This window comes from Corvus hawaiiensis, chromosome 1 (genome assembly GCF_020740725.1).
Source record: "Corvus hawaiiensis isolate bCorHaw1 chromosome 1, bCorHaw1.pri.cur, whole genome shotgun sequence".
NCBI lineage: Eukaryota > Metazoa > Chordata > Aves > Passeriformes > Corvidae > Corvus > Corvus hawaiiensis.
The window spans coordinates 37,940,977-37,953,042 of record NC_063213.1 but is presented as its reverse complement, the minus strand read 5'-3'; the positions used below and the strand labels follow the sequence as shown (position 1 = coordinate 37,953,042).

The 12,066-nt window shown below is 40.9% G+C and overlaps 1 protein-coding gene across 3 annotated transcripts in view; it reads right to left on the bottom strand.

The window, feature by feature from the left end:
• TOPAZ1 (testis and ovary specific TOPAZ 1) overlaps positions 1-7,875 on the bottom strand; it is a 44,020-nt gene extending 36,145 nt beyond the window's left edge. For all 3 annotated transcript variants that reach the window (XM_048301160.1, XM_048301180.1, XM_048301170.1), the window contains exons 1-2: positions 6,275-7,875; positions 2,272-4,900 (exon numbers count right to left, since the gene is read on the bottom strand). In XM_048301160.1, the coding sequence (XP_048157117.1) occupies positions 2,272-4,900; positions 6,275-7,439 (3,794 nt within the window). In that variant the 5' untranslated portion in view covers positions 7,440-7,875. The remainder of the gene's footprint in view (positions 1-2,271; positions 4,901-6,274) is intronic.
• Positions 7,876-12,066: the final 4,191 nt, after the last annotated feature.

Genomic DNA, 12,066 nt, shown 5'->3' with positions numbered 1-12,066 from the left:
GTAAGGTCTATTGCCTTATTTCAATATTCTCATATTCCGGTTCATTAATATGTTCCTGACTGCTACCAGCTATGGTTAACCACCATCTAATGATCTTTGCATCAAATTATAGAAAGTAAAAAGCAAAGTAAGAAATTTTGCCTGTTTCTTTAGCAAATCAAGAGGAAATTCTAAGAAAGAATCACCACGCATTTTTATTTGCCTTGGCTAATGGCAAAACAATTCATCAGAAAGAAAGTTTTAGTGTGACTTGCAAACAAGTTCATTGTTCATCTAGTTAATAATCTGTAATGTTACTCTAAATGTAATTAATAATTAAGGGAGTATTTGTCCTCCCCTATAAAGTACTTACAAGATCCAACAAAATTTTCAGTTAATATTTAGATAAACAGCAAACTTTATTACCATAACCAATACACGAGGGCTCAGAAGTTCTGGTTTCCCATTCTGTGCAAGAGTTGTCTGAACAGTCAATTGGAAACCACTGCCATTATTACCCTGGGTAATATACAGTAAATACTCATTTTGTTATACAGTGTGTATGAGGTATTGATGCCTTTCCCTGCTCTTAAAATCAAGAATCAAACATGGTTAGAAGGGAAAAAGGGATTTTACCTCGGTATTTATTGTAAGGATCCTTAGGTGCACCAGGTCCAGGTGGAATGCACCGAAATGCACCCCGCAATGCACAAACACGATAGATTGGGTATAACCTTATAGGTCTTACTAATTAGCATATCTACCAGAGGTTCCCGGGTGAGAGGCTCGAGTGAGCCCCCCTCCCCAAGGAACCTTCCCCTGGATGGTTCTATCTTAGTTCACAAAATTTCCTTCTGGAAAGGACCTTGGTGTCTGGGGCTTTCTGATCCATAACTACGAGCCTTCTAAGATGTTTTGTCTCCTAGCTTAACAAAGTAAGTCTAAGAATGTAGGCTAAAAATCACTAAGAATACAAAAAGCTATAAAAGGGGTATAAAAGAAAATGCAAAAAATCATCATGGCATCAGTATCATACACACACTGTGCCCAAAATGAATACTCCTTCTAATGAATTTACTATGATACAGCCTAGCAGCTTCTCAAGAAGTTGGATGCTCCTACTACAGACTTGCCCTGTTCCCTAGAGGCTTGTTTTAGCAGAAATTTTGTTCTATTATCATCTGAAAATTTTATAGTCTCATGTTCAAAAAAGTGTTCAACACCTCAAAGAAGATTTTCTTCCTCTTTTGCACATGAGTTTAATGAAAAGGAAAGGATAAGGAGAGCAGCGAGTAAAAAAAGAGAAGAATGCAGTTATAAGGTGACACAATCCTGAAAATAATTGAAGTGTTACTTAAAATACAGGTAACATAAAGCCACCTAGAAAGACCACACACAGAAAATTAGAACACCCATCCCAATAAAAAAACTAATCTTCAGAGAAAAATCTTGCATTATTTCTATTTAAACCTTATGTTTTTCTTGGTAAAATTAAAAACTCAATCTTAAAACTTTTTTCACTGAACACAAGTATCAAAGCTTAAGAGAGAAAACAGACTGGACAGTAGATCCAGTAGTTCATCCATTCCCCGAAGAACTACTACCTCATTTACAAAAGTTAGTTTCTACTTTAAACTTCTTTTCCTCCTCCTGTGACTTTTATTATTATCTCAAAACCCAGTAAAACATTAACACCTAGTGATTTACACCAGGAACTTGCTGAATGAAGATGCAGGATTATAAACCTTTACACCACCTGAGCCAAATTACACATTTGAAAAATATTCATATGGCTCAGGAGAAAAGGAGGGAAGGACAATGGCAGAACGGAATACTACTGTAGAGAGAACCATTTACTCTTACAGATCCAAGAGAAGAATAAGATACACCTAAAAAGTAAAAACATTTCTAAGTATTATACCACTTTACAACTAAGAAAACTGCCTTCAAAGGGGTATCTGCTATCTCCAGTCAACCAGATTGAGTATTACTTTTAATTACCTTTGTTTCTATTTTCATAATTCACTTCGTTTAAACAAGTCCTTTAGGACTACCTTGTCCTACAACTCAGAGTTTATCCCAGCTCTTACGAAGAACAAATTAATTTATCTGCATTCAGAATACTGTCATAGTTCAATCAAACTTAGCCACTTAATACCAAATAAAAAATTAATTTCAACAGAAATTAGTGAAATTCTCTAAGGAAGCCTGACCACTACAACCAAAGTATACAGATATGAGATAAAAGTACTTAGGAATATTGTGATTAAAAAAAATGAATGATATGCATACCTAAAACTATTCTCTACTGAATAGGTCTTTTCTGAGGTAACGGGAGACTCAGGCTTAATACACTGCCTTGTGTCTTTAATGCAGTTTGCAGAGGATGCTTTCACTGGACAATTTTCACAGTATGCAGGTGCAAACTCCTCTTCATTACTGGTTCCAAAAAGGTCAGGGTCATTCTGAATCACATCAATGACAAGAACGTCTTGGTTGTAAGCTTCAAGGATATCTGGTAAATTTTCACTTCTGTGTTGTGAAAAATTCCCTCTTGATTTTCTATCATCATTTATTTCTAATCCAACAAGGTGGTCGACTGCATTCCAAGAATGACCAGGAAAACTAGATTTCAGCACACTTTCAGTACCACAGAAATCTGGCACAGATGACTCTAGCTGTCCATCACGAAGAGGATGCGGATATGCTGAAAAACTTTCAGGGAGCACAGACATCTCATTAGAGAATTTTACAGAGCCATCACGCTGGAAGTCCTTACTGTCAATGTCATCTGTTTTTTTCTCTATGGAAGGTGGAGATGCTGCATCACTCATGACAGGAAGAGGACACTGCTCAGAACTCACCAAGAAAGTATCTTCACCTGTCTTCTGCCTTCCTGGAGCACTAGTGCTTTCAAGAAGCTCTAGTGGACTGCAAGTTTTTCTTTCAAATGAATGGACAGATTCCAATTTCTTGGATTCAAGTTTGTTTCTGCATAAAGGAATTTTGAATTTTGTAAGGTTTCCAGAGGTTAATGGTTTAATTAGGTTTAAATGAGCAAATGTCTGGTTCACTACTGATACTTCAGGGCTGGAGTTTATTCTGCTTGTGTTATCTGTAGAAGTACCATTCTGGACTGTTGCAGGCAGGTTTCTATTTGTCACATCTCCTTCACTTTTATCCTTTTGTTTTGTTGTGCGATTCTGGACTGTCACAGACAGGTTTCTATTTGTCACATCTCCTTCATCTTTATCCTTTTGTTTTGTTGTGCCATTCTGGACTGTCACAGACAGGTTTCTTTCTGTTACATCTCCTTCATTTTCATCTTTTTGTTCTGTTGTGCCATTCTGGACTGTCACAGACAGGTTTCTTTCTGTTACATCTCCTTCATTTTCATTTTTTTGTTTTGCTGTAAAATTCAAGGTTGCTTTAACTTCTTGCACATCATCATGGTTAAGAGCCACAGCACTTCTATCTGTATTAACTGGTGATTCCCCATTTTCATTGCTCATCGTCAAAGTCTCATAAATATCCACAGAAGAGGATTCTGGTGTTTCAAGTGAAGTCTGACAGTCAATATTTGGATCAATCTTTTTATGCATAATTTCCTTTGTAATGTCTGCCAATGATGTATACAAATCCAACTGTCTCAAATTCCCAGTCACTTCACTATGTCCTACAGCTTTAACACTGCTTTTATCAGAGGAATCCTCCAAAGTAGCCTTTAAAAGTCTTTTTCCTTCTGAGACGGACCCACGATTTTTAAGAAACCATTCAGAAGTCCTGGCACAAGATTCAACAGGCCAAATTTTTTTACCAGTCATGGGAACTGTTCTTTGACAGGTAAACTGCAGCAATTTCTTATTAACTTTGTTCAAATTTCCTCCTGTCTTGCTTTTGTGACAATCAGAAACATCATGGATGTGAGCTAACACTCTCAGGCTATCTGAAGCAGCTGCACAATGTGCCACACGGGTTGAATTTTCTCCTTTTGCTATTACAGAGAGCTCAGATGTCTTCTTAAAGCCAGTTTCAAATGCAAGTAATTTGGTACTATTATTTCTCCAGGCTGATACAGTTTGTACTTCATGAGTATTTTTTTCTGTATGAAAATCTGATGTATGATCACATGAAGCTGACAGAGTATGATTTAGTCCTGAAACTGCAAACGAGCTTGACATGGCAACTGCTGTTTCTGTTTGTAACTCACACTTTTTCCATTTACTAGCCATGTCTGCAGATTCCTCCGTGATTTTCATATTTTTTCTAGGCTTTCTACCAGTATTCCAGTTTTTCCCCCTTAAACACTTATTGCTTTCACTCAGGCAGCTTGAAAAACAGCCTTCTTCATTTTCATTCTTTTCTTTATTAGATGATAAACCACCTTTTATGAGTGATCTCTCATTCTGCATTCTACTAGTGCTGCAAATTCTATCATTCAGATCTCCAGTACGATGGGCTACATGGAAGAATCCATTTAATTTATAACTGTTGGTAGTTCCACTAGCTGAAGGCTTCACTAATGTATTGATGTAACTACAATCCTCTAACATCACAAATGGATTCTTTCCTGTTGCACAGAGCAAGCCACTACAGCGCTTTAGGGCACTACTGCAATGTTCAGCATCACATTTTGCAGATGTATTCATCACTTTTTCAGCTGCGGTCACACTTAAATTTTGCAAGTGCTTGATTCGACCAGATCTGTTCTGCCTTTTTTTATACTGCACACCAGGCTCTTTTGTTACAGCATGGCATAGAAAGCTCTTGCTTTCAGTCCCACCTGAAGTAGAAACTGCAGAAGATCTAGAATAGTGAGATTCCTTTTCCTGAGAATCTTCTGCCCTGTTTTGCTTTGTCTTAACTTTCTTCACAGACTCTAAAGTACCAGAGTCCTGCTCAATTCCTTTCAATTGTTCCTCTGCTGATTAAAAAACCAAAGAAGTGTCATTAAAGAAAACTTTAAGGGAAAAAGACTACCCTATTGAACTCTTTTATAGAGAGAACCAAAACCCCCAAACATTCAAGGCTGCTAAAGAACATGACACTGTATAAGGCTAAAATATTTCTGTAAAGTTCTATGATGTTTTTTTTAAATGAACACTATTTTGAGACTTACAGTAACAAAGGATGTAGTATCTTCAGAAACAAATGCAAAGAGGAACAGACCCTTACAGTGTCATAAGGACATTGGAAGTTGTGTATCTGTTGTGTATTCCACATAGGTGGAAATAAATTAGAGCAAATCTAGCAAAAAAATGCAGATGCCGTTTGCACGCTCAGCCTTAAAATCTTTTGTTTACACAGCAGATTCTAGTAGGAACACTTATTCATAGGAGTATCTTCCAGAGACATAGTCCAATCAAATGCATCAGACTGATCAAGAAGATCCAGGAAAACTGAAGGACTTGCATTTTTAGAGACTACTACTTTTTATTTGAAAGCAAATACAGATTATGTAAAAAACTGTATATCTGAAAATTTAGACTAGAGAATGAACTCAAGAAGATGCTAGTATAATGTCATTTTTTTTAGACATTCCTTTTCAAGGTAAGACAATTTTAATACCTCAGTTTTTCAGAATATGGCTTTTAGATAAAATATTAATAATCTATAGTAAATATTTGTCATTTGAATGTATCCACTTTGAAAGTAAAAATCATCCTGGAAAAAAAAGAGACTTTTAGAACTCCTCTTTCAGAATTGTTCCAGTTTGACTCAACATTCTCTTAAAACATCAAAACACAATCATTGCTTCTACATCTTTTGGAATTTTGCAGAAAATAGCAGCAAAAAAGTTCTGAGAGCAAACCCCAGCATCCTATAAAGGCAGACATTGAAACAAGACAGCATGATACATATTCAAAAATAAACAGGTAATAGATGAATGAGGAATTGACTGTCTTTTATTCTGGCATTGCTGAAACTACTGCCTCCTTTCTTGCTTGTGCCTCACCACCTCTGCAGAAATGAGGAATGCTTTTAGGGGAAACAAACTCCCAACACTTCTTACCAAAGGCCTGCCTATTGCTGCCCATACCCCTTCCTCCCTCCCTCCCTCTCTCTCTCTCCTTGGTGTTAAATAGGCTGCTTTCCTCCTCCAAGAAAAGCCTTTCCTTTTTCTGAAAATCTGTCTTCTTCTAAGACTGGTGGTATTCACAGTACTGGGAAGCACACCCTAGCTTTTCTCAAACTAAGCCAGCAGCCAGTTTTTAAAGGGGTCTTACTGCAGGACCAATTTAGGAGCCTAAATTCTGTATCTGTACTTCTACAATGGAGCTCTACCAGTGCTTACCCCTTTCCCCTGGGCTGTCTGGTCCTTTCTGATGGCTTGAGCTCTGCTGCTCTTCTTTCATGCAACGCTTCTGAGTCTTTCTTCTGGTTGTTGGCTGCTCTTGTCCACTCGGACCCTGTAGCCGCTGTGACAGGAGTGCATTTCTGTTCCTCATACTCAGAGCTCGTTTCCTAGACTCTGGAAACAGTGTATGCTGTTCCAGCAAGGCAGAACTACCCCTCTCTCTGGGACCATGTACTTTTGGTTTCACCACCGATCTCCTCCTTTTCCTGCCCAAGCATCTCTTTTCTTTTTCCTGTATCCCTAGCGTTCTTGATCTGACTAATGGACACCCCATCAAGTTTTCTGGTATATCAACCTCTTCCTCAGGTTTTGGTTCAGGCATGATTTCCTGAGCCCCCAAATTCTTCTTAAGATCTGGGATTTGCATGTCCTGTGTCATTCCAGAGTCAGTGCATTTCATTCCAGTACTCCATGTGACCTTTCTGGGTTGCAGATCTTCTGGTTCTGGAAAACAAGAAATTCTGTGTCTCTCTGTGCTCTCAATCTCCCCCTTCAAGGATGGGACTTGTAATTTTATTTCCATACAGGAATATTTGCCTTCTTTTCCTGAGCTCCTTGAACCCTCCTGGAAATCTGAGAGGTTCAGGTCTTCTGAGAAACTTTCATTCCTTTCAATCCCTGCTGAAAACTTATTCTCCAAAGTAGTTCCTGAGAAGAACAGCTGTTGACTTTGACCTGTCCCTCTTCTTACGGTCTCTTCCCAGCACATCGCTGCAGCCGTGGCTGCTGCTTGCCAATCGTCACACTCAGCTGTGTCTGAAACTGGTGAAGCTACACCCTTGCTTCTTCTGGGAGACTTCCTGTGCTGGATTCCCTTGGTTTTTTTATCTGGGAATTTCCGGTTGTTCTCACCTTGCTCCTTCTGCTCGGGCACAGGAGGAGCAAAACGCTTAAAGGAAGCACCGGAAAGCCTGGCAGGTTGCGGAAAGGAAGGGAAGGGCTGCTCAGGCTTTCTCTTTGGTGCCAGGCGAGGGCTCCGCCTCACTACCAGCTTCTCCCCTGCCTCACACCCTGCACCAGAAGAGCCGGGGCTGGTGACCTCCGGATCAACCGGCTTCACCTCGCTGGCTCTCACCACTTTCCCTGACCTCAACCGCGCCATCTCGGTGGTGCAGAGACAGCAGCAGAACCCACAAAACCCACTCGCCAGCGCACCTCTCGCTGCAATCTCGCTAGCCCAGCACCCGCAGTGGCTGTAGGCCCGACCCGGAGGTGGGGACAACCCCTCCCAGGCTGCCGCCTCAGGCGACAACCAGGGGAGCCCAGGCCGCCCAGAGAAAAACCACGGCCACCGACAAGCCCTTTCTGACACACACCCCCCCACCCCCCCGCCACCAACACACACCCGGAGCAACCTCTCACAGAGCAGGGCGGTGAAGGAAGCAGTCTCGCACCTCTTCAGACTCAAGAAGGCCGCTGCCTGCAGCCTCGCACGCCACTTTCCCACCTTTTCTCTCTCTACCCTCGTCTACCGATCCGTCCCTCGACGCCTCGTCCAAGCGCCCGCTGCCCGCCCAAAGCGCCGAGCTGCCGCCGCGCCGGCGGGCAATGGTGATCGGCGGCGTGAGGCGGCTCCGTGGCGCCGCCAGGAGAGGCAGGGGGCGGCGGGAACACCCGCCTGGCTACGCTCGCCCTCTCGCCGGGCCAGCGGTGCCGCCTGCACGGTTAAACCCCAGCGCTGGGGATAGCGAGAGCGGTTCCTCCGGGCGGTCGTGCCTCGGTGTTTGCAGCGCCCGGGCCGGCGGGCGTGCGCCGATTTACGCTGCGCAGCCGTCGTGCTGCCCCGTGGCGCCCGAGGCGCTATGGGGAGCTGCCGGGCCCGGGCACAGCCATAGCCGCGGGCTCATGGGGCACCCAAGGTAACGGGCTTCGGTGTGGAACTGCCAGAGCCTGTGAGCAAACGCTCAGCTCGCCCCGAACTCGGAGTCGCGTGGGTAAAGACCCAGGCTCGCCTATTTCGTCGGGTGTTCCATCCACCTCAGGGATGCAGTATTCCTTCCTTCGAGCACAGCGCTTCAGAAGCTCGCTGACACTGAGGGGCCATGCGGTTCTTTCACAGAATCACAGAATGGGTCAGGTCAGAAGGGACCACACCCCTGCTCAAGCAGCGTCATCCCAGAGCACATGCCACAGGATTGTGTCCAGACGGTTCTGGAGTGTCTCCAGTGAGGGAGACTCCACACTGTCTCAGGGCAACCTCTTCCAGTGTGTGATTGTCTGCACAGTAAAGAAGCTTTTCATGTTCAGCTGGAACTTCCTGTGCATCAGTTTCTGGCTGTTGCCTCTTGTCCTGTTGATTGGCACCACCAAGAAGAGCCTGCCTCCATCCTTTTGGCACCCCCCCTTTAGATACTGGCAGACATTGATGAGGTCCCCTCTCAGTCATCTCTCTCAAGGCTGAACAGGCCCAGCTCCCTCAGCCTTTCCTTGTGTAATACTCCAGTTCTGTGATCAGCTATAAAGCTGTCCACTGGACTTCCTCTAAGAGCTCCATGTCTCTCTCATGCTGAGGACATCAGCTTTGTATTTCAAATAATACGGATTCTTAGGACTTGAGTTAGGGGGGAAAAAATCATTCAAATAGATTATATAGTCAGAAGACAATGGAAGTTGGTGTTTGGGCTTTGAATGGGGTGATAGTTTCAACACAGGTAAAGCTTCAGGACCATCCCCTGCGTGATAATGTGAACATGTAGAAGTTAGCTTAAAAAATCAATGTTGTACAAAGACTGAATCTAAGTGGCAGGTGCTATGAAAATCCCAAATTATTAAACTTGATAAGGTGGTACTCTAATGCCAACAATGCAATCAGCAAAATTGCACATGGTTAGTAAATGACCGTGTCCTACTAGCAGTCCCTTTCTCTTTGCCTCAGGTGGTCTCTGAGGGATGAAGTACCTCCCTCAAATTCATTTCACCATGGCTTAGTGCTTTCTGGTGTTCACATTTCATACATCCTAGTTTGAGATCTGTGCAAAGAAATAAGGCACTTTACATCACAGCTTGCTAGATGTGCAGTCCTGGGGATGTAAAAGAGTAGTTGGAAAGGTGTATTTTACTAATTGGCATTGGTTCACTATGTAACTTCAGCCCATGTAACTCACTTTATCTCTGTTTCTCCATCCAGAGGTAGAGATAATACATTTCAATCCAAATAAAGACAGAGAACATAGGATTTTTGCTAAAATCTCTCCATAGATAAAGAAAGAACAGGAAGGCTAGGAAATGGTTAAACTTTAATTTGCTTATCGTCTTTTTAGATTGCACATACATGCTTAAATGCAAAAAGTCAGGAAATGGCTAACTAAAGCTAATCAAAGCAGAAAATACAGATTTCTTAGGCAGTTTCTCCTGTGGCTCAGTATTGTGCTTCTGGTCCTTGGGACAGAAAGGACCCAATAAAAGGGAGTTAACTGCACAGTATTTATCATTGTCAGTGTTCTGCAAGGCCAGTATTACATAAAACATTCAGCTCTGGTGAAATTTAACCATTTAACCTTTCCACTTCAAACTTTCTTCAGTGTGTAACAGAGTCTTTTATGATAGAAAGATGAAGAAGATATGCTGAAAAGCAGAAGTAAAGGAAATCTGGAAGAATGGCATATGAATTATCTTACTGCTCACTCTAATTTTTAGGATTTTAGTATTTAGTCAGTTATTTAAAAGGATGAGAACTCTCCTCAGACCAGATTTTTATGAAATGAATAAAAAATCTACTTGAAATGAATACTAATTAAAGGCATTCTTCATTAAAGTACTTTGAAAAAGCACTAGAGCTTCAGAAAGGACATTTTGAAGCAGCTGTGGATTATGTTAAAAACCAGATTGCATTCAGTTTACAATACTGCTAAAAAGAGGTGGTATAAACATTGTCTTGCAAAGTGGATCAATTTAACCATCTTTTAAAAATACTTGAAAGATAAGAGAATTTTAATATATAGGCATATTTAAAGAAATTCTGTGTCAAGTGTTTATTAAAACTGTAGGTTATTAAAGTGGAAAAAACTTTCAAAAATCATATAAACAGCTTAAGGATGAAAAATTAGTTATTTTCACATTTCAACAACATTTGAATTAGTAATACTGCTAGGAAATGTTTAAACTTTATTTTTAAATTACATCTTGTTTAGAAATAAAGATAAATGCTTGTTCCTCTTGAGTTTTATAGTTCTCTATTTCAATGCCATATCTAAATTTTAGAACTAATTCAGCTTTTGCTGATCTGTTGCTTTGTTTCAGTGATTTCTTGTTATTCTAGACACTTCAAGACAGTTATAGAAAGATGAGGTACCAGGTGTCTGAAAGTTAAAAGGGAATCGTGGTGCCTAAAATACTTTTTTCCCCCAGAATTACCAGTATACTTAGAGATGTCTGGCAAATTTGAAATGGGAAAAAGGAACTTCTGTGACTACATTTATGTGAAGTCCATAATTTTTTTTTTCCTCAGAGGAGTGTGTGCACTTAGCTCCCCAACTGATGTAATTTACATTGCTACTGCAGAGAAATTGTGGTTGCAGATCTAACAATGATACATTTGAGCAATCTTCCAAAAGTTTTTGAAAGATTGAAATTTATAAACACATAATCCAGCTACACAGGTGAGCAAATCATATAAATTTTTTATTGGGCTGTATTTTAGACTTTGCTAATGTACTCACCTAGCAACAGGAATTAAACTGTCTTGTTTTAGCTAGGGAACTGGAAAGAATTAACTTGAAAATGAACCTATTTTTTTTGTGAGGCAATGTGAAAAATGTCTCCCTGGACCACTTCTTTTTACACTGCTTTTTACACTCCCTTGGCTGAGGGAGAGATTTGTTATCTCTAGCAAACCATGGTGGAAAGAGTTTGGCTGTGCTGTAATAACTGAGACTGAGCTCTGAAGAATATGTCTAGTCTGTTACATTCTCAAAACACACCAAATTAAGTCCTTAAGTAATACAGCTAAAAAGAAACAGGAAAGTGTTTCATTCCAGTATGTCTAAGAAATGATCCTTTTGTAACCCCAGGGATTTATTAACAGTTCTGAGCTATTGGTTTTGCAAAGTTAGAACCCAGAGATAGTAAATATTTTTGTGATAATTTTAAGTAACTTCTTTATCCCCTGCTTTCTGTTCAAATACATTGGTGCTTTGGAAATACATGTGTTGCTAATCTGTTGAAGTAAGAAGTTGGTCTTTTTCTCAATCCATTCATGTATATCCCTCTAAAATTGCCTTTGCTTTTCACTTCCAGGCTCTTGAGTCAGGAGCCACCTTTGACATGGCATCTAATGAGAATGCTGCTAACTGCCCTTGTATTGGGCTTGAGGTACAATGTTCGTGGTCAGCTCATGTCCTTGGTACTCCTGTGTGTAGGTGTTGACCCAGTTCATACTGACAGCTGTTTCCTTGTCTGCCCTGACACTGTGAACTCTGTGAGACAAGGGCCAGTAGGGTGGTGAGAGCGAAGATACCGCGGTGAAAATACGTGATCTGTTTTGTGAAACTGCTGCGTGATTACACTCATTGTGAGTGATTACATGGCTTTGTGGTGGCAGACTAGGTGAATCCAGTGAGTAGCTGGATACCTCAACCTTTATTTTAATGTCTGTTTTTATTATAGAACTGTACAGGGCAGATTAAAGTAACTTCATTTTCCACCAGTTTAAAACGAGTCATTGGAGGAAAAAGGACAGCTGCTATATTTTGTAATGAACCATCTGGCATTTCTTGGTAGATCCTCTGATT